The sequence below is a fragment of the Guillardia theta genome (genome assembly GCF_000315625.1).
Source record: "Guillardia theta CCMP2712 unplaced genomic scaffold GUITHscaffold_58, whole genome shotgun sequence".
Classification (NCBI taxonomy): domain Eukaryota; class Cryptophyceae; order Pyrenomonadales; family Geminigeraceae; genus Guillardia; species Guillardia theta.
Window position 1 is genome coordinate 143070 of NW_005434616.1, and position 24516 is coordinate 167585.

A 24516-nucleotide genomic window follows, 5' to 3' on the forward strand; every position below is an offset into this window, starting at 1 on the left:
GGTATAAGCTAAGGCGCGAGGATCGAGGGAGCTTTCCTCCCCCACTCTCGCATCCTCGACCTCCCCAATCCCACAAGGTTGTGGAAGAAACAAGGCGAACGGCAGAGAGCCGCGATGAAGTCCGTCACTTTAAGCTTGAGCAGCAACTTCCAACAAGTCAGTTCACATCCCCGCACTTTCCTCTCCTCCCTCCTCCTGCTCCTCCACCAACGCCACCTCCTCCTCTCCTTACCACGTCTGTTCCCGCAACCACTTCAACCAGCGTCTTCCCGCTCAGCAGAAGCTCTACCTCACCGAAGATTTGCGCCTCATTCACGAGCCCCACCTGCCGCTTGTCTCACTCTCTTGTCCTTCAGCGTGCTGAGACTCACCTGAATGCCGTCGACGGAGAGAGAAAGTTTTCCTTTCTCCACCACGTAGATGCAGTCGATTGTTGCCCCGCAGGGATACAACGTCTCCCCTGATACATCGACTTAGATCTCTTCTTCCTCCTCCACGGCCACTTCCTCCACCTGCCCTCCTCCCCTGCCATTCTCACCTCTTTTCAGCTCCATCCTCTCGAGCTTGCTCTTCATCTCCTCCCACGCATCCTGGGCCAGTTTCTCCTCATTCACACCCTCCCCTTCCAACGGAAACTTTCTTCGTCTGCACGCCACGTCAGCTCCCCGCCCACTCCACGTCACTGACGCACATGCTGTCGGGGCTGGGGAACGACCAGGAGAAGCTGTTGGCGAAGGAAGTCTTGGAGAAGATTCGAGAGAAGGAGGAGACCGGGGCCACCGGTCGAGCATCGAGCATGTCCTTGGAGAAGAGCATCTGGAGAGGAGCAAGGACGTTCTTGCTCACTTCGATTCCCCTGCTCCTGACCTGCGGCTCGCCCTCTCCCCCACATCCAACATTCACATCTACACTAGCAATTCCTGACGACATCTCGGCATCATATTTCGCTCTAAGCTCTGGAAGGAAAGCGCTGTCGCGAGACAGGCAGGCCTTCCCAGCTTCGATGAGCATGCTCAGGAGCCGAGGGCACCACGTCATGATCTCCGCGAGCTCCTGCCTCGAGATAACCCACGCCTGGCATGCGACTGAGTTCACTCAGGCCGCAGCTCCACCTCCTCACCTCAAAGAATCCGTCGGCGATCACATCGGCCGTCCGCAACGAGCTCAAGACCAACGCGCACTCGCCAAACATGCAGCCGTTGCCGAGGGTTCCAACTTCTCTCCCATCCACAACCTGCCAGCAAGTCTCAGTGGCCCTGCGAGGAGTTGAGATCAACTCACGATCTTGCAGGACCCCGACTGCCCGAAGTAGAGAGCCATCCCCACGGTCCCTTGCTTGATTACAAACTACAAGGCAGGTTATGAACCCCTCTGACCCTCCAGCTCGCCATCACTTGTCCATCCGAGAACGCCACGAGACGCGCCTTTTTCTTCATGACGCACTTCAAGATGTCTGCAGCAGCTCGTCATGCGCGACTGGACAGCTGTAACAGCGACAAGTGAACCTGCATCCCCTGCTACGGCAGAGAGAACCTCACACTTCTCTAGACCTGGCCCATACCAAACATCAGGATCGACGGCTTCACGCCATTGACAGTAACGACCGTCAACTTGTGGAGCATGCAAGGCCTCCATGAGCTTGCGACACCGAGTCTTCGTACTGTGGGCAAGGAGGAAGGTCAATCCACACATGCAAACAGCAATAGTGAAGACATGTACACTAGAATGACGACTGAAGACCAGAGAAAGATGAGTGATGGGTGGATGGGTGGATGGATAATGGATGGATGGAGGGAGGGAGGGAGGGAGGGAGGGAGGATGAGGATCAAACAAGAAAATCACCCTTCCTGGCTCACCTCGAATCAATCAACAGCGTTGTGCTCTCAGCATTCCAAATGGCAGATTTTGGTTGCAATGGTGTCAAGGTATTGTTCCCCAGCACTTCCAGCGCCCCAATCAAGCTATGCAGAAGTTCTCTAGCAGCCTTGCAGTCCGACTCTCTCACATACACTGAGGGAACCACATCAGCACCTGTCACTTCCACAAAAGCGAACTCACCTGTTTCCTTTCGGAGCACCTCAGTGTCAGGAAGGAAAGGCAATCTCTCCCGAAGCTCAAGCCACGCTTCCTTGCCCCTGCCATAACAAGCTCACAACGTCATCACAAACGCGAGAGCATTTACCTATCACGTTGTCTGCAACCCACACTTGGGACTCCTTCCTCGGTTTGTCGGATAACCTTGACGATCATGTCAGTCTGGCTGTATGAGGGCTAAGCTCCTCCCAACCTTAGTCAGAATGTCCTTCTGTTCCCTGAGGCAGCGCAAGACTTGCTGCTGGTCCATCAGCCCATACAATCCGGATTTTGACCTTCACCTGCAGTCGGTTGATGGCGCGCGAAGTCCATTGCTGCCAGGAGAACAATCAGACCTCGACAAGCCATGAGTCACTTGCAGACCTCGAGAGACATGCTGTGATGCGTTGGTGTCCCGATCTGTAGAAAGAAGAACCAACATGAGTCATCGGATATTTCCTCAACGCTTTCAATCGGATCTCACTTCACTCTTGCTTCGACGTATGCTTACAGCAGGACTTTTCCTAAATGGCAGAAAGGATTTGTAAATCATTGGTTCGCCTTTAATCGATACAAGAGTACCAATCAAACATGAGGTTTGGACTGAGGCTGGACGGCCGAGCTATTTCATGCTCTGCAACAAACATCAGCCCAGACCTGGCACTTAACTCTCCTTGCCTTCCATGTCCGGGGGGTTTCCACAGATTTCACCATTTTCCGCCAGAGGCCTGTCAGCACGAGGATTGATCAGTAAGATGTCGACACGGGAGGGAGGGGGGGGGGGACTTACCATAGCGCCCTGAGGTTGGGGTTGCCGGAGAGAGCATGGGTGATCTGCAGGTTGTGGGTGGTGAGACAGCTCCCGAGTGTTGCGATGGTGTTTCCTACCTGCCCTGCTCGGAAGAAAATTTCCTCGACGTGAGAGCAGAGGTTTGCAAGCTTGACCGGATCCTGCTCCATCCCATGAGGCTGACACAAAAAAAAACCAAGCATGTGTTCGTCACCATCAGAAACAGGCTTTCATTCTTCTTGCCATAGTACTGCAGAACACTGTCCAGCAACTGCAAGAATGTTAAAAGCTTCTAAAAGCGCTATATCGCTATCACCTTTAAGACATCCAGGTGCAAATTTCTCAGGGCTGTTTCTTTGACAGCAAGATATGACATCCAGACCCGCATCCATTCGCTGGAACCCACTGTTTCTCGATCAACAAAGGACCGCGTCATCGACGACCCCGCTGTTACAAGCTCCGCGTTGCATTCACGGAGAAAGGACCATGGCTTCACTTCCCACCCTCCAAACCCCATGTGTGTTGCTTCATGCTTTTCGCCCTACAAACCCCTTCACCAATATTACCCCCCCCAAAATGCAGGGAGTACCGTCGCTGCCGACCCCGTGGAAGCTCTCGCGCCATATCTGCCTTTTGATATCTGCAGCAAGACCGTCACATCAACACGAGGAATGTCTGATGTCAAACCTCTGAGCTGACATCGTCCTGATGGAAGCTCGTCTCGGATTCGTCATCAGGTGATCGATTGAGCGTGTCAGCGTCCACGGCAGTCGTCAAGACGTCATCCAACAGGTGCATCTCGACTCCGAAATCATTCTCTTCCCCTATGCTTCTCAGCCGACAGAGCGCTTGCTCGTTCCTGAAGCTCATTGTTCCTCAACAGGAAAAACTAGTTGTCGCCTTCACGAAAAATTCATTGAGCAACAAAGATTCCCGATAAGCTGCTGCATCGACAAGGGCACCTGGTAGGAAGGAATCATCAGATCTACTCTTGCCAGAACAGAGAAGGTCGACTTTCACTGCCATGCCTTTTGGTCAGCTGACTAAGCAGATATAACAGGCGCATCGGACAGCAACAACACAAGCCGAGGTGTTCTTACTTATGGGACTTGAGTAAATATGGGAGGTAAGTGAATCGGTGCATGCCATGAGAGAGTGGCCCATGTCCTCCTCCTCCTCCTCCTCCTCCTCCTCCTCCTCCTCTCCTCTTCCTCTAACAGCGCTGCCCCTCTTCGCATCTCGCAGAAAGGTAAAAGTGTGTTATATAATGCTCTTGTGGGTACAATAATTTGCAGGTTCTTCTACAGTTCAACCAGTACTTTTTGATAATTCATGTACAATATTTTGGTACTTGCTTATCGCACAAGGTAGTTTCTAAAATATTCATATCTTTTTAATCTAGTACAAAACTGTATCTATCTAACCAACTAAAATTGTTCAAAAGGATTTAAAACTCTTTCAAGTTAAGTAAAAACTTCTTGCACACCTCGATTCCCGGGCTCCGGGCCGGGAGAGTCTCAGTGAAAGGCCCCGGCCCGGTGGGAAGTGTCGGTTCCTTCTACCTTTAAAAACGGTTCCTTCTATTGCCATTTCCTATCTCGGTTCCTTTTCGTACATTTTTCATTGTCGGTTCCTTAGCCACCCTTATGTGTCGGAGAGAAGCTGTAAAGACACTGCAATGGCAGTTCGACGGGCCTCATGTGGTAAGAGCGTCAGCACTGTGTAGAGGAACCCTCGTTGCCTTTGATCTCCTTGCATGTTGAAGCACAGTTATGCTTTCTCACCCTTTATCCCTGTTTGATTGTCCTCCTGCTGGTCGATATCTGTGTTTTGCCTTGATCCTGTCCTCCTCGTGCGATCCGCAAGCCTCATTCCCATTCTTCATGGCTTGTGCTCTTTTTGTTCAGCATCTCTCCTCTCCTGCATGTATCTTCCCAAAAGTACGCGTCTAACACAGTGAAAACACCATTTCTTGCATGTTATGTGATTGCAAATAACACTTTGGAGCTCTTACGGGTCATCGGTTGTAACCTCTTCGATGTAAGCAGGCCTCTTGCTTGTTTTCTTCGTCGAGGTGGTTCTCTCCCATGACAAGTCTGTCTTTGGAGTGAGTTTGCAAAGTTTATCTCTCGCAGAGATTTGTCTGACGATTGCCAACTCTCACCAGAAGGCCAACAAGTTTCGTTTTGGCCTTCCTAAATTTGGTAGACGAGTTCTGAAAGAACAGAAGGACATTCCAGGTTGCCCAGCCTGTTTAGCTTGCTGAGCTCAACATTGTACATGTGCAGATCACCTTGTCACAAAGGATCTCGCTCTGAAGTCCGGGCTCTTGCGGCAATGCGAGAAGGAGCTGGAGCAGAAGGGGAAGACGCTGACGGTGATGTGCGTGGGGGAGAGCGGCGTGGGCAAGACCTCCTTGATATCAAACATCTTGACGGTCCCAATCTCAAAAGCCCCACCTCCTCCAACAAAACACATCACCGACAACGAGATCCGAATCAAGTGCGATGGGATCCCTTTGACCGCCACATTCATTGACACCCCTGGGTACGGCGACATCATGCAGCTCGAGAAGAGTTTCTACTGCATCGGTACATCGCACATGTGTCTTTCGTTTTTTCTGATGTACTCTTCAGCGGCAGACATTGACCGTCGTCTCGAGAAGGCGTTCCGCAAGGAGAACCGTAGGGTCAGACCTGACAAGTTGGATCGCTCGTCTGGGGTCGGAGTTGATGCAGTTCTCTACTTCATTGCCCCCCACCGTTTGAAGAAAATCGACCTCAACTTCCTCAAGGTATTTATTGCAGCACATGAAAGTGAGAAGCATGGCTGACTTGAGCTGCAAGATCATCCAAGGGAGAGCAAGCATCATTCCTATTCTCGCCAAGGCAGACACGATGACTGAGGCTGAGCTCAAAACCTTCAGGGCACTCGTCGTCAAGCAACTTGCTGACGTTGGTTTTACTTCATCATGATATGGTTCTTACAGCTTTCTGGCAGGCCAAGATTCAGTTTTACAAGGGACCATTCGCAATCATTTCATCTCCTCTTGCGCATGTTGCCAACAACGGAAACAGGCAGAGTGTCTGTTGCATTGGAGCATACCTAACGATATGTCCTCCAGAAGTCTCAGCCAGAATGGTCGCGAATATCCGTGGGGAATAGCTGAGAGTGAGAACGAGAAGCATTCCGACCTCCGCGCGTTGAGGCGGTACAATTGAGCGACTGTGGTCTCTAGCCCTGAGTGAACTTGCAGATGTCTCGTGACTGAAGGATTGTCTGAACTTCATGCAGCCACTGACAAGGTGCTGAATGAGTGTTCGTCGCCTTCAATCCTTATTGGATTTTCTCAACGACGAACGATGTGGGACTGAAACCCTTGCTTTTCCTAGTTCTACGAGGAGTATAGAGCCAAGAAGCTTCGATACAAGAGAGGATTCTTGGGATTTATTAGGAAAGTGACAATCACCGCAATCCAGGTACGACTCAAATTGATTTTTCTTGCTGGCATTCACGGCAGTGCAGTTGGCCTTGTTGAACGTCCTCAAGAAGGTGAGTGAACTTCGCCCATGAGCAATGTTGTGCGACCCGTCACACCATCGCGTTTGCAGCCTGCCATGGACTTGTGGGCGGAAGCATATGTAACTCATTGCTTCTGGTTCCTTACAGTGTGCCCTGACCCCACTATGTAGGAGATCATTGAGAAACGAAAGGCCTTCGGCCCTGAACTGCCCAATGAAGTCCCCGCGCAGGAGAAGCCCAAACCGTCAAAACCTTTCTGGGCAAAGTGAATTTATTTTTTGATGCAACCAGGTGCTAAGTGAGAAATCAATCGCTCCAATTAATAATCGATTATGTGTTCCCTGTCGAACGTTCAAATTGCAATTTCTGAATGTAAACTAGACAAAAAAACAAACTCCTCGCCCTTCAGAGCCAACCATTCACTATGCTCTTCATCGTCTGATCTTCTTCCTGGGCTAGATCAGTCATGCGTCAGCCAATCCCCTTGACTCCTGTGCCCGGCCATCCCGATCCCAACATCCATCTTCGCTTTTATGCGCCATTGCCAAAGTATTCGTACCAGAATTATCACTCAATTTCCGAAGCATCTTGAGTTCCGTCCGTCACTTTAAAAAATCTGGGCTAGGAAATGCACACCGCGGCAGGCTGCGGGACAGAGTGACGGGGGACGGGAACGGAGGAGAGAAGTTCCATCAACAGAGCAGGAGTTCCATGCAGAGTGGTCACAGATTACATGACAGATTGCATGAGGATACGCGGAAGAACAATCGGGTAAGGGTGCTGCGAGGCTGGGAATCAGTCAGGACGAGAAGCTGCGGGGGCGGTAGTAGTTCACATTGGAATGAAGGCTGACAATCACGGAAATGACGTCCATGAGGTAACATGGATGTTCATAGTGAGTAGTATGATTCCAGTCCTGTAGTTCGACGTATATGAGTACACAGTGTGTTCCTGATCAACATTGCCTCCAAAGTTACAGTTTAAAAATGCAAAAAATCACAGGACAGACGCTTCACGGAAAGATTATCTAGAGCAGTTCAATCTCGAAATGCTCTTAGACGATAGCATGTCGAACACCTAGAAATAAAAAATTGTCAGATGTTGATTAGGCCTGAAGAGGTGAAGCATCTTACTCTAAAGTTTTGACATGTCTTGCTGTTCCAGTGATTGACCAATGTCTTTCGCTGAATTCTAGATGATTTGATAGCACACATACTTTGTCGTTCCTGATCTATGACATATATCAGATCCAAGACAAAGTGCAAAATCGCAAACCTCTGCTGTCTTCAACTCCACAAGTTGCAATGCATTGTTACCATCTCCCTCCCAGTCTGCTTGTAAGTGAAATAATGATTCATATCCCTTTGTCCGCACAGGTTTCCCGTCTACAACGATCTTCGTCTCTTGAAGCCATTGTGTCTCAAAAATGCCATAGAGTGATGGAACTTTGAATCTGAACAATACAGTACAACATGGCAGTTCACCCTCCCAGCTCACTTTCACAGCAGTTTGCAAACTCAACGCCTTGAGAAGGTCCAGACTGATCTGGTGTAGCCTTGCAATGTTGCTCAGCTCTGCATTGAAAGATGTTTCCTCCCAGATATTACACATCTGTGCGAGCATGAACGATCCTTCCACATATCCCGGGTCAGATTTTCGAAGGATCCGTTCCACGTCGCACGGGAAGCAAGTTGAAGAAATTGAGTCAAAAGAGAATACTGTCCAATCAAATTTGACCGCTGAGGGAATCAGAGAGTCAAAGATGTCGCCAATGGGCCTGGGATCTATCTTATTGAAGAACAAAAGCATGAACCTGCCGTCCGACACAAGGATTTTGCTTTCCAAAACGCATGGGTAGAAAGTAGCCGAGTGATCACGGATTGCAAGAAAGTTTACGACATCTCTAAAGCATCCTTCGGCTCTCGATTGCTCCTCTGATTTACAGGCATCCCAGGTCAAACATTTGGGATGCACAAGAAATCTGATATGTTGCCCCAGATGGAATCCTTTCAATGCTCGCGAATGTTCTGAGAGCTTCTGGAAGCCCTTGCTCATTGAGACAACCTTTCGACTGCCAACATCTACCAAGAGCATGAGTTCCAATGCTCGTGTGAATATTTCCCTGTACATACGATCATAGTCGTGGGAGTTCTGCGGTTCTGTCTGATTCGTCGGTCCAGTCGGAGAGTTCAGACACGTTATCTTCTGCAAAACATCGCTAAGCAATTGTGTGATACTTCTTCCTGACTTCAACAAAGAGCGGTGTCTCCTTATTGTCCTCTTGGCCGGAACTAATTTATCAAGCTTGTCGATCAACTCTTTTGTTTCATCGCGAAGGGCAGATTTTTGGAGCCTTTTGACCATCAGCATATCTTGACGAGATACGTTTGAAGAAGATGAATTCATATTGACGTCAGTTACAAAGGGACACTGAAGCAATTCTAAGATTAGCAGAATCGATTGAAAATGATATCGAAAAAGATCAGAGCTTATCTCTTTGCAGTCTGACAATCAGTATCAACATGGTTGCCCAGAGCAGACGACATAGCTATAGAAGAGCCAGAGCCAGACGAGGCTACGATATCCCTACGTCTGGTATTACGCGCAGCCCCTTCCACCTACACCATCCCAGGTGTCGCTCGCTCGCTTCCAGAGTTGCGAGGAATACACGTTCAAAACCGTTACGGAACGTTATTCCAACAACCCACCCTACAAATACCCCCCAAAAACTTCTAAGAAGGACCCCACCCACTTCCACCTAACGATCTGAAGATCAAATTAAAATATTTTAACCTCCATTATAACATTTTATGAGGTAAGGTCAAAACGGGTTACCGCAGCCCTGCCCGAAGTCAGAAAATAGGTACTTATGAGGGGTCCTTTGACCGGTGTTTTAACCCCTACCCTCCGTGTCATGTTCAAACTTACCCCTACCTTTTACACGCAAACGAATCAATAATTGATATAAGTCACCCCACCCTTATTTTGTAAGAGCGAGCAGGGGTACTGATCCCTGAAAGCTTCTCATCCTCTCGTGATTATAAAAACCCCTTCCTGCGCATGTCGCACACCCACCCCTACAAACGATTCTCAATGAACCCGTGGGGGTGGATAGGTCGTACGGATCTGAGCTCGAAACTAGACGATTTCAGTGGCTCATGTGAAGGAGTCAGAGGATGACACCGTTTTAAATAACTAAAACTTAAGACGGGATTCAAACAGCCCGCCTCACAACACAACTCTGGCAGGCGGCCGCCGGCCGCCGGGCGGCCAGTCCAGGCGGCTCACTCGAGTCAGTGGGGGGGGCCCGGCCCGGGCGATCGGACCACTGCCAGGCCGCCTGTGAAACCCTGGCAGGAAACGCGGCAGCGCTGCCAGATGGTCTCAGTCTCAGGCTCGGCCTCGTCCGGGCCTTGGCTTGAACTCGCCGGATCGCTGCTTGCGGCGGCATGCTGCGGGCCGCCGTGAATCCGAGGCTGACATGTCTCAGAGTTCGCCTCAGTGACTGCAATAACTCTTTTACTCAAAGTTAAGTTACTGCAATGTGACTTTGCCACCGGACAGTGAATTGAAAAGAATTACAATTGACTCACTGGTGAACTGACTCTAGTGAGCGGCGCCTTGGCCCGAAAGGCATGCGGGCCCCGGCGGCTCGCCCACCGCGCCGGGCCGCGGGCCCGGCCGGGCGCGGCGCGCGGTTCAAGTTCTAGGACCTTTATTTGTATGCGTGTTCTACCATCCTATTCCAGTCCTATCAAGGCTCTACATACCCGAAATAGTACCATGGCTAGGGGCGAGAAAGGTGTAGATGCCGCGCATGTTCAGTCACGGCACGAGATGACTGGGAATGAGGGAGACAGAGAGGAAGAGGACCAGGATAGAAAGACCTTGTAACAGTGAAGATACGAGAGCTAGATCGAACTTTTGGATTAGAAACGCCTCTTGAATTCGAGAGTAGTCAACTTGGATGGTGGATCGGACTGATCATATGTTCTGTCAGGGCAGTTCGGGCATCAAGCTGCGCTGCCTTGCTCACACAGCCTAAGTCATCTTGGAGCTAGGTGGCTGAGTTGCCGGGTCAGAGCCAGTTGCAAGGCAAGAGCATATCATGCAAGGAAACGATTCAATCCCCTCGGATGGTGATGATCACAGTAAGCATTGATGAACTGTTATTTGTCAAAATCGCAGACTCATTCGGCATGCAGGAACCGCTCGGAGTTGTAGTGGTCCAGCAAAGTTCGTCAGCATCATCCTCATCTCTTTCGTAGTGTTCTCGGCACTGGATAGCATCATTCATGGCTCGGTCAACGCTTCCTTCGGGCTAGACATGTTGGCCAAGTTCTTTGTTGCCATTCTACCTCTTATGTTGGTCATAATTGTCTGCGCGTTGATTTGGTTCGCAATCCGCTTGCTCATGGCCAAGTACAGCGCCAATCAAGTCACATTAGGGCCAAGTTATGCCGCGCTGTCAGCGATGGAGGCACCGGAGCCGTATGCGCGGATGGACGAAGAGAAGAAGGCCCTCCAAGGGATGAACCAGCATCCTATCAACTCAGCCCGCAGCAACAACTCAGAGCAGCTCTCCGACGTTGAAGCTAGAGCAAAGGCCAAAGCTGAAGAGGAGAAAAGGAAAGCAGATGAGCTCCGATTGTTGAACCTGGTAATCCATGCTGACGTGCCGTTCCCTTGCTTTTCGATAATGTTTGCTCTAGGAGGCGGCAGCCCGGAAGAAGGCCGAGGAGGAGGCAGCGGCTGCAGCGGCGGCGGCGGCGAAGGCGAAGGCCGAGGAGGAGGCGGCGGCGGCGGCGGCGGCGAAGAAGAAGGCCGAGGAGGAGGCAGCGGCGGCAGCGGCGGCGAAGAAGGCCGAGGAGGAGGCAGCGGCTGCAGCGGCGGCGAAGAAGAAGGCTGAGGAGGAGGCGGCGGCGGCGGCGGCGGCGAAGGCGAAGGCGAAGCCCGAGGAGGAGGCAGCGGCTGCAGCGGCGGCGAAGAAGGCCGAGGAGGAGGCAGCGGCGGCGGCGAAGAAGAAGGCCGAGGAGGAGGCAGCGGCTGCAGCGGCGGCGGCGGCGAAGAAGGCCGAGGAGGAGGCAGCGGCGGCAGCGGCGGCGAAGAAGAAGGCCGAGGAGGAGGCAGCGGCTGCAGCGGCGGCGAAGAAGGCCGAGGAGGAGGCAGCAGCGGCGGCGAAGAAGAAGGCCGAGGAGGAGGCAGCGGCGGCGGCGGCGGCGAAGAAGGCCGAGGAGGAGGCAGCGGCGGCGGCGGCGGCGGCGGCGGCGGCGAAGAAGGCCGAGGAGGAGGCGGCGGCGGCGGCGAAGAAGAAGGCCGAGGAGGAGGCGGCGGCGGCGGCGGCGAAGAAGAAGGCCGAGGAGGAGGCAGCGGCGGTGGCGGCGAAGAAGGCCGAGGAGGAGGCAGCGGCGGCGGCGGCGGCGAAGAAGGCTGAGGAGGAGGCAGCAGCTGCAGCGGCAGCGAAGAAGAAGGCCGAGGAGGAGGCAGCGGCGGCAGCGGCGAAGAAGAAGGCCGAGGAGGAGGCAGCGGCGGCGGCGAAGAAGAAGGCCGAGGAGGAGGTATAGCTTGTTGCTCCATCAGGGCAGTTTTTTGATTTCGTCCAGGAGCAAGGAGCGGCATGGAAGGCAACTCCCCTTGATTCTCGTCGTTACCTTCCTCCTGACTATCCGCACAGGTGGGTAGCCGAGTATCAGCCCTGTGGAAGGAGGAGAACGAGTACTTCCTCGGACTAGTGTCCGCTGACAACGGCGACGGGACATACTCGAGTGATGCGCAGCTTCTGGTTGGCGAACGCGGCTGACCGTTGATTGTTTCCAGTCAACTTCGATGATGGCGATGTCGACGAGCGACTGGAGGCCGAGCACATTCGTGCGCCGACACAGGGAGAGTTGAGCAGCAGCAACAACTGAGTCTTCATGCACATCATTCATTGAGTTTCAACAACTTTTTCACGCTACTCCGGTCATCTCGTGGTCAAACAACTCTCGGGAGAACGGGTCAGAGCTAGTGAAGTCAAACTGCGGGCCTTGCGCATGAGCACGTACGACACATGCTGTACTCATGCCGGGCTTGCGGAGGGCCGAGAGCGGGTCTGCGACTTGCCTGGCAAGGGATCGCAGCAGCATCTCGCCCTCCCCCTTCCTCAGGGGTCCTGACAGCTCCAGCTCGACCTCAACACACCCGTCCACTTCCACGATGTCTTGCAGTGTCAGCGCCTGCTCAGGCAGCGCCGCTGCTGTCGCCACGTCCTGCTTGACCCTCGTCGCATACCTCGAGAACGCCAGCATGTCGACGGCTCCGTCCCTGCCCACCCACGTAGAATCCTGCGCGAATGTGAATCGGATGATGTAGGGCCCCAGCTCAGCTGGGGGGGAAGGAGGAGTCGGATGGAAGTCAGCATTCATAGCCTCGCTCGATATTCGAGCCTGCTCCTCCACAAGCTCCCCGATGTCTCGCACCTCCTCCTGCCCCTCCTCCCTCATGCTCGCATTGCCCATGGCCTGCTGGTTCACTCGGGCTGCGGCTCCAAGTTTCTTCCGGGGCATGAAGGAGTCTATGGAGATCTCCTGCAGAGGAGGGGAAAGTTCGTAGATCGCAGCGCCAGCCTCCTGCGTGTGCTGCTGCTCCGAGCTGGCAGACAAGTTCATTCCCTCCAAGATGTCGCTGGGAGAGATCTTCTCCTCGGGCTTCAGCGAGGGTTCGTGCGACTCTCTAGGAGCTGGTCGCTCTGAGGTCCGAGAGCTGTCGAGGAAGGAGAGCATGCGAGGGGATGATAGCTCACTCTGAACCTCTTGTCGGATCATCTCCCTCAGGTTGAGCATGTTCACGTTGGGCCGGGCGGATGCTGCGACTGGCGCTCGCTCCTCCAGCTTTCGTTGCTCGAGTTTTCTTATGGCCCGGCGAGAGCAGAAGTACCAGAACAGCAGGAAGACTGCGAGGAGGAATACAGCTCCTCCCGCTGAAATGCCGATGATCGCATCTTTGCCGAGAACTCGCGAGCTCTTCTCCTCCTCCTGCACTGCTGGCACTGCTGGCACTGCTGCCGGCACCAGCATCGCACTGAAGTAAGAGAAGGCGTTTGTCTCTCCCTCCGCCATTCCAGTCGCCTGATTGTAGACCGTCCGAGAAACCTCCACCCAACTCCCCGTCGCCCTCCGCGTCTGCTCGAACCGCATCACTGCCAGCCGCATGCTCACAGCGTTCTTCATGATCGCCTGGTCCACTCGCAGCCTGACCGTCGCCTTGCCAAGGGTCAGGCGGATGGTCGTGGGCTCGAGGAGGAGGATTTCGCTCGCTAGCGTCAAGTTCTGCTGTAAGCTCTGGTTGACCAGACCCGGCAGGCTGCTGAGGGAGGGGATGGACGCGCGGACGTCAGGGGAGATGCCGAGGGGCCACACGCCGGGAGGGATGACGACTCCTTGCCCGTCGCTGAAAGTGACCGAGCAGGTGTCGACGTTGGAGCTGGTCCCTCCCGACGAGCCGCAGGTAGCCTCCACCAGTCTGACAGGTGGAGGAGTGGAGGAGAGGGGGAGAGGGGAGCTGGTAGGAGAGAATGAAGTAGAGGTCTCTGCGAAGTAGAGGTAGCTTCCATTGTACCTCACCACCCTTTGGCTCCCTGTGAGCTCGAACTTCAGCGTGACTGGCTCGCTGCTCGGGGAGGAAGCAGAAGGGACCGAGCAGGTCGCCGAGCTGTCGCTCTGCCATGTTGAGTTGGGGCAAGAGGTCTGGCCGATGGCGATTGAAAGCGATGACGTGGCACTGCCGAAGTTCTTGCCGAGGACCTCGAGGAGGTTCCCTCCTGTCACAGACCCTTGAGCTGGACTGATGCTGGAAGCCACGGGTAGATCGAAGCTGAAGATGTTGGTGAAGGTGGCGACAGCCTGGGCAACCTGCATGCTGACGTCTGATGCTCCACTCTGAGGGATCTGACGAGGAAGCGAGCAGACGACAGCCGAGCTCGCGATCCACTGAGTTGAGTTGCACGTCAGGCCTGCAACCTTGCCGATGATAGTGCCCGGCCTGAAGACTCCGAAGTTTGACCCGAAGATGGAGATGTTTTGAACAGGCGTGTAAGGGGCGTTCGAAGGTGATACCGACGTGATGACATTCTTGTCAAACGAGAAGAGATTCTCCGTCGTTCCCATCTGATTCATAACGCTCAGCACTACCTGAGCTGCTTCTCCAGGCAGGGCAGCTGGGGCCTTGCAGATGACGCTGCTCATGGAGCTCCAGGACAAGACGAGCAGGCGCGTCTGTCCCACCCTTACATGGAGGCTGGTGTCCCAGCGACCGAAGTTGGAGCCGACCAGCGTCAGCACGACTGACCCGTCCGGTGGGCCGTTGACCACTGAGAAGGGACCGGTGGTGTTGAGCCCGCAGGAGATCGGCTGACCCGTTGACAAGTTGAAGCAGCCGAGCTGAGGGCTGGGGTAGGCAAACGCGCTGGGGATGACGTCTGACCTCCTGCACAGCTGGGCTGTCACATCACACACCCCGACCCCTGCTGGGGCTCCCCTGCACACCAGAGCTGTGTCCGAGATCCAGTCAAGCTGCTGGCAGGTCGTGTCTCCCAACTTCATTCTCGTCTGCTGGGCTGAACCTCCGACCTCGGCACAGGAAAGGTTGCTGAGAGAGGTGGTCGCCCAGTACCTTCCGAAGTTGACTCCCCGGACTGTCACGTTGAACCCTCCCTCCTGGCTCCGACCTGCCACGGGCTGGAGGACCGACTGCAGCTTCAGCGCATCGTAGGTGATCGCCTGAGTCACGGAGGACGTCTGGTTGCTCGCAAAGAAGGCGAGCTGGAGGCTCCAGCCCTCGTCGTCGCTCAGGCTATAGCCGCTCCCCACAGTACAGAGCAGGGACGAGTCAGACTGCCATTGCGTGACGAGGCAGGCCGTGCTGCCTATGGTCAGCGACGGGCTCGAGTCCCAAGGGAGGAAGTTGGAGCCAAAGGCCGTGACTACCTGCCCTGGCTGAGCTGAGGGCGGCACGTTGGCTGGGAAGAGACTCGACAAGCTGGGAAAGTCATAGCTGAAGGAATTGGAGAGCGATCCGACCTGCAGGACCACCGAGGCTAAAACTTTGGCCGCGATGTCCGATCCAGCAGGAACCGTACAGCTGACTGAGCTTGTGGACTTCCAGCTGGATGCCGAGCAGGCTGTAGAGGCCACACGGAGCTTGGGAGAGACGTCAACGGCCCCCAGACCTGAACCAGAGAGTAGGAGAGGGTTTCCGCCGGTCCTGCCGGAGTTTCCTTGAAACAGCGTGTAGCCAAGGAAGAGAACCTGCAGAGCGCGTGAGAGGAAAGAGGAGAGACACGAGCCCCTCCTGCCTTCTGAGTGAAGGTCGAGACTGAAGGTGCGTCAGTGGAGACGAAATCTTGACTGGTCCTGTGCGACAGAATGAGGAGGTGGGCCTTGCAGGAGAGTCTGGCGTACCCGAAGCTCGTAGCTACCGACAAGATGACAGAGGCTGTGTGCTCGGTGAAGGAGACTTGTTTGACTACCACAGAGCTTGTCGACAGCCACCCAGTGCTCGGACTTGCCGTGTGTTTGACTCGAGCCTGGAGCCGAGGTCAGACGTCAAAAGCAGGGGCTGAGAAAATCCACCTTGGCAGTTGCAGAGGAGGTGGCGAAGTTTGCACCCTCGACTGTGAACCTCGTTGATCCCACGAGCGGCAGGTTGGCGAGACTTTGATTGGACTCGGCCATAGAGAACTTGACTGGCGAGGGCGAGTCGAAGGTGATCCCGCCCAACATACTCCCCACTGCAGCTGCTACAGTGACCTGAGGATCCATCAGCAGAAGCGACTGGTAACGAAGCAAGTTTCTCTCACCTGAGAATGTATCGTCCGTCCATAGCCGGGCAGGAGCTTTACAAGTAGTGAAGTCATGGAGGACCACTGAGTGACTTGGCACGAACTTCCTCCCACCCGGGCCTGTCCCGTACCGTCGAAGGCCCCGAAGGAGTCACCCAGCATGAGAACGCCATCCGCTCCTGCTGAGACGTTGCTGGCGACATAGACGGGGAAGTTGGTCGTGACGAACTTGGAAGGGGCAGGAGCGTCGAAAGTGAACAAGACGATCGACTTTCGCTGTGTCTCTATCGAGGAGTTTGAAGCCTGCTGCTGCCCTCCTACCGTGAAGTACAAGGGTGCGTCCGAACCCAACGAGGAGGAAGCTCTCAACCAGATTGCAGTGTCTGACATCCACTCGGAGCTCTCTGAGCTTGTCCACCCCAGCCTGCCCTGACCACTGCAGGCCACAACTGCGAAGTTCGAGCCGAAGGCCGAAACGATGGCGCCTGTCTTGGGTCCGTTGGCGGGGAGAAGGGAGCTGACGACAGTCTCATCGTAGGAGAAGGACTCCGTTAGGCCCGCAACCTGGGCGGAGACGCTGCAGACGATCGTCTGAGTGACATTGGCGTCATCGTAGCCCGAAGGAGGGAGAGAGGCGATGGAGCTATCTGAGAGCCAGGAGACTGCGGGGCTTGCGGTAGCAGTCTGACGAGTTGCCGGCGAAGAATGCGAGACCCCGAAGTTGGCACCTGACATGGTCATCGAGGACGAGGAGCTCTTGGGAGAGTTGCTGGGGGCGAGGTGGCTCATTGACATGAGATCGAAAGACAGGAGAGTATCTGCTGAAGCCGTAGCGATCAAGCTGGTGATGACAAGACTATGTAGCCCCAGCAGCCCTGACAAGGGCTTGAGGGCCAAGGAGGACGTCGAGAGCCACATGGTGAAGGCTGAGGCAGTCGGGAGGACTCGACTCCTGACTGACGAGTCTGAAGGGCCCAAACCAAGTCCGAAGGCCGTCAGGTGTGCCGGGTAGCGAGTCTCGGTGTTTGACCTGGACATGTTGAACACTAGCTGAGCGTCATACGACAAGAGCTCTGTCGCAGTGCCCACGAGGCTGGAGGCAGTCAGTTGAGCACTGAGCGTCCTGCCCATGCCCGCAGCCGCCATGCAGCTGACCTCCGCGTCCGATATCCACAGGGTCTGTGCCGTGCTGGTCCCAGAGATCCTTGCGCTCACTGACGTATCCCACAGCCCATAGCTGGACCCAGAGATGTTGAGCATCTGAGAAGAGTCCTGGACCAAGTTAGGACTTGCAGCAACAACCAAGACTGGTCTATCAAAGGTGAATGCATCCGTCACAGTGCCGACAGATGCTGAGCCCGTGAGGTTCCCCAAGGCCCCGACGGTCACGCTGACAGAGGCCATCCATGAGCTGCCTGCCGAACTCGCGGCAAGCAACGAGGTGTCACTCTGCCAGGACGTCGACTCAGAGGCCGAGCGGCCGACTCGAGCCAAAGGCGTCAGGTCGAATGGTGCGAAATTTGCCCCAAAGATGGTGCAGGAAGACCCTGGGGTAGGGCCGTTGGTTCTGAGCACTGCACTCACAGACGGGTCATCGTAGGTGAAGGCATCGAGCTTGGAGGTCAACCTGCAGGAATCAAGGGTTTAAGGACAAGTGTTGAGGCCTGAGGAGCGATACCTCGGCTCTGCAAGAGATCCGTTGTACGAGTAGCCTGCCTGAACCTCAACGGACAGACCAGACTGAGACCCGGGGGGGACGAGACAAATCAGCTGCGAGTCCGACAGCCATAGAGTAGATCTGCATGTTGACTGTCCGACTTTGATCTGCTGTGCCGCTGAAAGCTTCAAGTCAACGCGACTGATACTCTCCCTCTCTCTCTGTCTCTATCCTTCACTCCCCTTTCCTCAGACCTCCCGCTTTTCTCCTACCCAAGTGATTCACCTGACAAGCTCGTGGCTCCAAAGTTGAGCCCGACGGCAGTAACGCGAGCGTTGCCGCTGGTGGGTCCATTGCCCTTGACCACGGCGACGAGTGAAGGCGCGTCAAATGAGACTGCATCGAAGATCGTGTACTTGATGTTTGTCTGCAGTCAACGCCATCAGGGCATCGCCACGTTCAGCTTCCAACCAGCTCGACTTGCCTGGAGGGTCACAACAATTTCTGACGCGCCCATGGCGAAGCCGGACGTCAAGAGCTTGCAGGTGGCAGAGGTCAAGGAGATCCACTGAGTTGTGTCGCAGGCTGTGCCGATGAATCTGATCTTCATGTCGGAGGGCTGGTTTCCGAATCCTGCGCCGAAATGTCAGGATAGAGGGCAAGAAGTTTGTAAGGTTCGGCCTGACCCTGGTACGCTCCGAAGGGACCGCCGCCGTACACGGTGATCGCTGACTGGGCAACGCATGGCACGTTGGAGGGACTCACTGCAGTGAGAGTCGCCTGGGAATGCCCACAAGAGAAGCTTGCAAAGAGGCAGAGGAGGAGGAGGAGGAGGCGGTCTAGATTTGAATTTCTGGAGTTCATCTTCCTGTACAAGAGAGACTGTCTGTTGAGTTGGGCGATCCGTTCGAGAGGAGCAGCGAGGAGTACGTGCATGTTGTCTTCTTCCTGCTGCTTCTCATCCTCCTCTCCCTCTTCGCTTCTCCTCCTCCTCCTTCAGCACTGAGTCCAGAAAATTCGCGCTGCCCCACATTTTGCCCAACCCAAATTTCTCAAGAGGGGTAGAGCACTCAAGCTATATTCTGAAAAACACCATCTGTATCCCCTAAAAACTCTTGAGTCCAATACAGCTAAATCATGATAAGTAATAAAAACATATGGTCAGATATTTACTTATTCACTCAGAGGACCACCCGTCAACCCTCACACACAAAGTTCAGCTCCTGATACGGATCTCCGTTACATCTGTCAAACGGGACCCGGAAAGTCCGTAACGGTCCATCGGAGTAAACTTATGAAGGTTCCTGCTGCTCCTGCTCCTGCTCCTGCTCCTGCTCCTGCTCCTTCTCCTGCTCCTGCTCCTGCTCCTGCTCCCTGATTTCCTCGCTATACTCAAAATAATTCGTGGTATTCGTTTTCAGGCGTATCTTTCCTCAAGTGTCAAGAGCGGAATATAAAGAAACTTGATCATCAAGGATCCTCAACACAGCGTGTTCATTGCTCCATGTGCAACAGCAACTCAATCGTGAAAGGGGGAATACATCATCCTGACTTGACTATGAATCGATTCTCAAGCATCTCGATGTTAAACTCTCCGTTCATCGTCAAAATTTCAAAGAGCTTGGCATCTTCCTGTTGATCAGCAGGTCACTCCCCGATCAAGTTTCACGTCTCGAGCCCACAGACCTCTTCAGACACGCAGTATCTCCTGCAGAAGGGTAGGTTAAGAAAGGGCTGCAGGAGAAATCACTACTCCTCACCTCAAGTCCTCGCTACTCATCTCATTCGTCGGTCTGCCATTGACAGACACTATCACGTCGCAGCAACACAACGATCCCTCCGGTCGTCCAGCCTCCTGAAACATCCCAAAACCGTGAGGCATCCCTTGCATACAAACACTAGAAAACATTTTCGATCAAGATCTGGTACGGCCCTTCCGTCGGGCTGACGTCTATCCCTACATCTGTGGTCCAGTCACCCGAAAGAGCACAGGTGTGTAAGTCTTGCCGCTCTCAAACGAGACCCTGACGTCCTCTTGAGGCCCCTGCATGGCGCTCAGACGGGGAGAAGTCAGACGGACAGTACTCTTACCATGACTGACTGGGAGGTAGTCAGGACGACCTCCCTGAGAGTCAGCTTCCCTTGAATCTACAAAGCGTCAGGAGATCTCGTCTCAGGGTGCCAGGCTTCACCACAAAGTCATTCCGTCGGATCCACCGCTCGATCCCATCGCTCCATCTCACGCAGTACTCCTCTCCGTTGCAGGCCAGGACCCGCCCCACCTCCTTGCACCCCAGGAAAGAGACTCCCAGGCCGACGCAAGGCTGCAGGAGACGCAGGACTTGAGCCTTGTTGAGGTGGTACACAGAGACGCCGTCGATGGCGTGCAGCCAGCCCCCGCTGAAGGAGCTCGATGACTAGATGAGGCACTTTGTCAAGAACTGACCTCGAGACTTTAAATTGCTGAGCTGGACTCTGAGGGCGAGGACGGTTACAGGCATTCGTTACTAGCGAGGAAGCTGTACCTGGTCTTGTACGGACATGATCCTGTAGGGCCCTCTGCATCTCACAATCCTGATCTGTGAACAGGGTCAGATCTTGCAAGAAATTTCTTCTAGCAGTTCAACAGGAGGGAGGAGGTGGAGGATTTCTAGCGAGCTTCCGTGCTTCATCAACTTGATGGATAGAATCTCTGCCGACATCATCAGGGGAGCAACCAAGGGGGACAAGCATACCGCTCAAGTCCTCAATGCGCAAAGGAAACATCACACCGTAAGATCTTGCAAGGACGAGGCTCATGGAGGTTGTTGAAGACTGTTGAGGTCAAACGTGCATCTCACATCAAGCAGCAACACTTCTGGTAACGTCACCTCTCGATTCATTGCGCCATTCTTGGCTAGTTCCAAATTCGTTAGCCGAGAATTGTCGATAACAATTAAAATCATCACCATCATTTTCCACAATTCCATGGCCCCCGGACTCTTTCTTCTTCAATCCATACGTTAGTAGCATCTTGCATGTCTAGTTAGAAATGCGTACTCCCATGAAAAGGCTCTCAGCGATCTCAACTTTGAGGTTATGAGTGGATTTTCCATCAATCATATGGATGATGTCCCCTCTGCTTGCAAATATTACTTCTCCTACAGACCTGATTGCTCACCTTCTCAGAATGTCACTCCCCTTCACCTCAGTCTGTAATCATATCCGTCAGCCTGTCAAGTTGGAAGCAAAACTCACCCGATACGAGACATCAACAACTTGAAGGAGGGCCTTGGTAGTCACTTCCACTTGTTTGCACCTCTCCATTCGGACCATCCTCGTCATCACAGCTTTCTTTGTTGGTTCTTCCTCGACTGTTGCTGCTGGATCCTCAGCAAGCCCCTTCCTCTGCAGCAAGGATCATTCCTACCCCCCCCCCCTCTTAGCTTGCTGACCAGTCTGTCAAACTTTTGGCATGTTGCCAGCCTTTCCCTCCAAGACATCGTCGCCCAATCATAAGGTTCTGTTGAAGAAGTTGCATGTTCCACAAGCTCGGCATCGAGCGCTTTAAATTGTCTCCACGCCGCATCTTCCGCAGCCTCGTTGGACGACTGGCGGCTCTCGGTGTGTAGTTTGACCCTTGCCTTGGCCGCCAGGAGAGTTTGATAGGATTGTATTAACTTGGAGCTCTGCGTCCTTGTACTGATTTCACAATTTCAACAAGGGATGATCATGATGACAGATGTCAAAGATCTCGGCACTACCTTGACAGATGCCGATGTTCAACGGCCTCGACATGTTTGCTTTGGAGCACCCTGCCGCGTGCAAGCAGCTGCAACCTGACACTTTCGTAATGCAAAATGTTCGTCAACGTCGAGACTTTCAATCTTGCATCGGCCAGATTTTCTTTGGTGAATGAAGTACAAGAGCTGGGATCCGAAGCCAAACTTGTCTGGACGATCTTTTGGGTCAATAGCTCGTTTTCCATCTGCCACAGCACAGTTCATTTCTCAAGATGAATGAAAGCAGGACGGAGAGAAATAAAGCAGGACGGAGAGAATTAAAGCAGGACGGAGAGTACCTCGAGTGCCTTGCAAGAATCTTCCAGCCTTCGCTTCAGGATGCATTGCTCCAGGTATTCCATCCCCCCGCGCATCAGGTAGTATTCTTCTGTTACATTCCCGCGCTCCTTAGTGACTCTGACCTGCACGAACGTGCCTTGTCTGCGCCACATGTCATGGAAACAGTGGAAGGCAAGGAGCATCCTTGCCTCCCTTGCAGATGAGTGTGCACTTGTACCGCACATCCTTCACCAGTGTAAGCTCTGCCATCGACGGCTTCCACGGTGTCGCCAGGTTGGATCTCAGCATGGAATGCCGAAGTCCCTCCTACCACATGCGCGCAGACCGGCTTAAGGGCCCCATCAACCATCATCTCGCTGGCAAGTCAAGGCGTCAGGTTCATCACATCGCTCATGGCCTTCCCGCCCCCTCACCTCAAGAAAATCCCGAACAAAAAAGTCAATTCAACTCGGAGTCCGAGTTCGGAGGTTCCGGCGACTCGCCGGAAGCTGGAGCCACTCAGGCCCGGCCGGTTCCTCCGAACTCGAACTCGGATGATCCCGCGGCCCGGCGGTGCCACTCGGAGACTCGGACACCGGCGTGATTCGGACATGATCGGATGGCCATCGAGAAATTAATCGCTAGTAGGCCATACTTTTTACTCAAAGTTAAGTTAAGCCACATAACATCATAGCGTTCTCAGTGATGAGCCGCCTGCTGCGATGCTGACTCGACTCACAGCGATGATGTTCAAACTACTTCGTTCGTAATCCGATCGCTTTCAAGACGGTCATTGAGTTCGGACGCCAAAGTAGCTTGAAGGGCACTTCTAATTACATATTCGACCACTGGCCATATCCCAAGTTTCCCACTACCTTTCTCTCCTGACTCTCTTCTCAGCTTTTGCTTGATGCCGACTGCTATGGACCATCGCTAGCGTCAGGGTCTCAGTTCCTGGTCCCAAAGTTCGAACGCTTATCATGACTTGAAGTTTCAAATGATGGCTGTCAGAGTGAACGAAACTGACGTTACATCTAACGTACAAAGCCCTGCCAATTCTCCGAGCGATCAGTAGGAAATTCTGGAGCGAGCATGAAAATATGGACCGAGTACGAGTCAACCTATACACAAAGAATCAGCCATGTACCGACAACCAGGGAATCGCGTGCAAAGAACACTAAAGAACAACATTACAGGTTTGGAATCCATCGCACTCAGAGGAGGTTCTCAGAGGAGGTTCTTCACATCCTCCTGCGAGGTTCCCGGAGGGACAGCAGGCTTGTAGGGCCTCTCGTGGATCCACATCTGCACCAGCTTCAGTGCTGTACACACTCAAGATTTTCGGTCAGGACGGACCTGTGCGATCCACTTGGTATCGAACGCAGGAGATCCGGCGTGCAGGGTCCGGGGATCAGGAGTCCCGTCCTTGAAAGCTGGGAAGAAGAGCAGGGCTTTCCCCTTCTCCGGCCTCACTTTGAGATCCAGCTCCTTGAAGGTAGTCATGCCCCCTCCACTAGCTGGGACATCGTTCAAGTAGACCAGGAGAGTGGCTAGTCTCTGCCCTCCGTTTGCGGCCTCCTCTTTGGGAACTGCGTCCTCGTGCCAATTGAAGAAATCTCCCATCTCATACCGCACTATCTGGGGCTCCTCCATCTGCTCAACGCTGATTTCCGGTAGAAGAGCAAGGGCTTTTTTTATCAGGGTTTCACACTTGCTGTACTTAACGAACCACGTGGTGCTCTGCCGATTACTCCCTGTCAATGAGCCTCCGAAAGTCGCTGAGTTGATCTTGATAGAGTCCCCTGTGCTCTCCCCGTTGACCCCCAGATTTGCGTAGGTCTCGCACGAAGAATCATCGAAGAATCTATCGATGCAGAAAACCGGCGGGTCCACGTTCACAACCTTCAATCCAGGAAATGACAGGTCTACACTAATGTGATTCGAAAGGTCTACTTTGCCTCCAGCAGCTTTCTTTGTATTCTTCACCTTGCTTGCTTTCGAGGAAGAGCATTTCAGAGTGTGTAGTCCTGACCCGATAGGCAGTCTATGAACCCTGCCGACGTGACGAGCCAGGCAAGGCGAAGTCACAGCAAAGCTGCAAGGAGATGTAAGAGCAAAGCTGCAGACCCTAGCAACGCTGATCATGAGCAACGCGCAGGCACGAGCATGGTATCGAAGCTGAGCGACTACCATCGCGCCCCCCCTCTTTAAATCCCTTGGTTGTTCCCCGACTTTCTTTATTGACTGAAAAAATTAGAGGTAACATACAGTCTTTAAAATTAAGGGGTGTTGCCTTAAAATAAGCCCCTTGTGGTCTAGCATACGAGGTCAAACAGCCTACTTGGCGAGGCGGAAGCGGGATAGGGCCGTTGACCAGATGTACATGGCGAGTCGCTCGCGCAGCCCCCCGCGAGCATCAAGATTCACAGACACAACCAGGTGACTCCTCCTCCTCCTCCTCCTGCTCCTCCTCCTCCTCCTTCTCCTCCTCCTCCTCCTCCTTCTCCTCCTCCTTCTCCTCCTCCTCCTCCTCCTCCTCCTCCTCCTCCTCCTCCTCCTCCTGCTCCTCCTCCTGCTCCTCCTCCTGCTCCTCCTCCTGCTCCTGCTCCTGGTGTTA

The 24516-nt window shown here is 53.7% G+C and overlaps 6 protein-coding genes across 6 annotated transcripts; 2 read left to right on the forward strand and 4 right to left on the reverse strand.

Annotated features, from left to right (window-relative positions):
* Nucleotides 1-8: 8 nt before the first annotated feature.
* GUITHDRAFT_141848 (hypothetical protein) lies at nt 9-2469 on the reverse strand (the record flags this gene model as incomplete). The annotated part of the gene is made up of 14 exons (XM_005828510.1): nt 9-146; nt 233-325; nt 372-460; nt 539-645; nt 692-1074; nt 1121-1234; nt 1282-1347; nt 1377-1453; nt 1506-1660; nt 1857-2010; nt 2032-2135; nt 2183-2238; nt 2376-2408; nt 2458-2469. The coding sequence occupies 14 exons, from the start codon at nt 2467-2469 to the stop codon at nt 9-11; spliced, it is 1581 nt and encodes a 526-aa protein (XP_005828567.1).
* A 390-nt stretch (nt 2470-2859) lies between these two features.
* On the reverse strand, nt 2860-3733 carry GUITHDRAFT_141849 (hypothetical protein; the record flags this gene model as incomplete). The annotated part of the gene is made up of 5 exons (XM_005828511.1): nt 2860-3024; nt 3078-3134; nt 3180-3404; nt 3453-3503; nt 3551-3733. 5 exons carry the CDS (start codon nt 3731-3733, stop codon nt 2860-2862), a joined length of 681 nt encoding a protein of 226 aa, XP_005828568.1.
* A 1444-nt stretch (nt 3734-5177) lies between these two features.
* Nucleotides 5178-5838, forward strand: GUITHDRAFT_74618 (hypothetical protein; the record flags this gene model as incomplete). The annotated part of the gene is made up of 3 exons (XM_005828512.1): nt 5178-5469; nt 5506-5657; nt 5710-5838. Coding segments are annotated over 3 exons (573 nt in total), but the record flags the coding sequence as incomplete, so codon positions are not given.
* Nucleotides 5839-10493: 4655 nt separating this feature from the next.
* GUITHDRAFT_112300 (hypothetical protein) lies at nt 10494-12294 on the forward strand (the record flags this gene model as incomplete). The annotated part of the gene is made up of 5 exons (XM_005828513.1): nt 10494-10536; nt 10591-11045; nt 11098-11943; nt 12060-12150; nt 12203-12294. 5 exons carry the CDS (start codon nt 10494-10496, stop codon nt 12292-12294), a joined length of 1527 nt encoding a protein of 508 aa, XP_005828570.1.
* A 39-nt stretch (nt 12295-12333) lies between these two features.
* Nucleotides 12334-22208, reverse strand: GUITHDRAFT_112301 (hypothetical protein; the record flags this gene model as incomplete). The annotated part of the gene is made up of 25 exons (XM_005828514.1): nt 12334-15669; nt 15840-15947; nt 15994-16170; nt 16221-17829; nt 17881-18037; nt 18145-18286; nt 18356-18492; nt 18546-18639; nt 19546-19567; nt 19620-19714; nt 19838-19903; nt 19951-20007; nt 20052-20276; nt 20385-20438; nt 20487-20551; nt 20595-20673; nt 20730-20755; nt 20808-20847; nt 20899-20977; nt 21020-21051; nt 21097-21246; nt 21294-21540; nt 21678-21826; nt 21920-22061; nt 22138-22208. 25 exons carry the CDS (start codon nt 22206-22208, stop codon nt 12334-12336), a joined length of 7359 nt encoding a protein of 2452 aa, XP_005828571.1.
* Nucleotides 22209-23138: 930 nt separating this feature from the next.
* GUITHDRAFT_44480 (hypothetical protein) lies at nt 23139-23807 on the reverse strand (the record flags this gene model as incomplete). Its single annotated transcript, XM_005828515.1, has 2 exons — nt 23139-23204; nt 23256-23807. Coding segments are annotated over 2 exons (618 nt in total), but the record flags the coding sequence as incomplete, so codon positions are not given.
* Nucleotides 23808-24516: the final 709 nt, after the last annotated feature.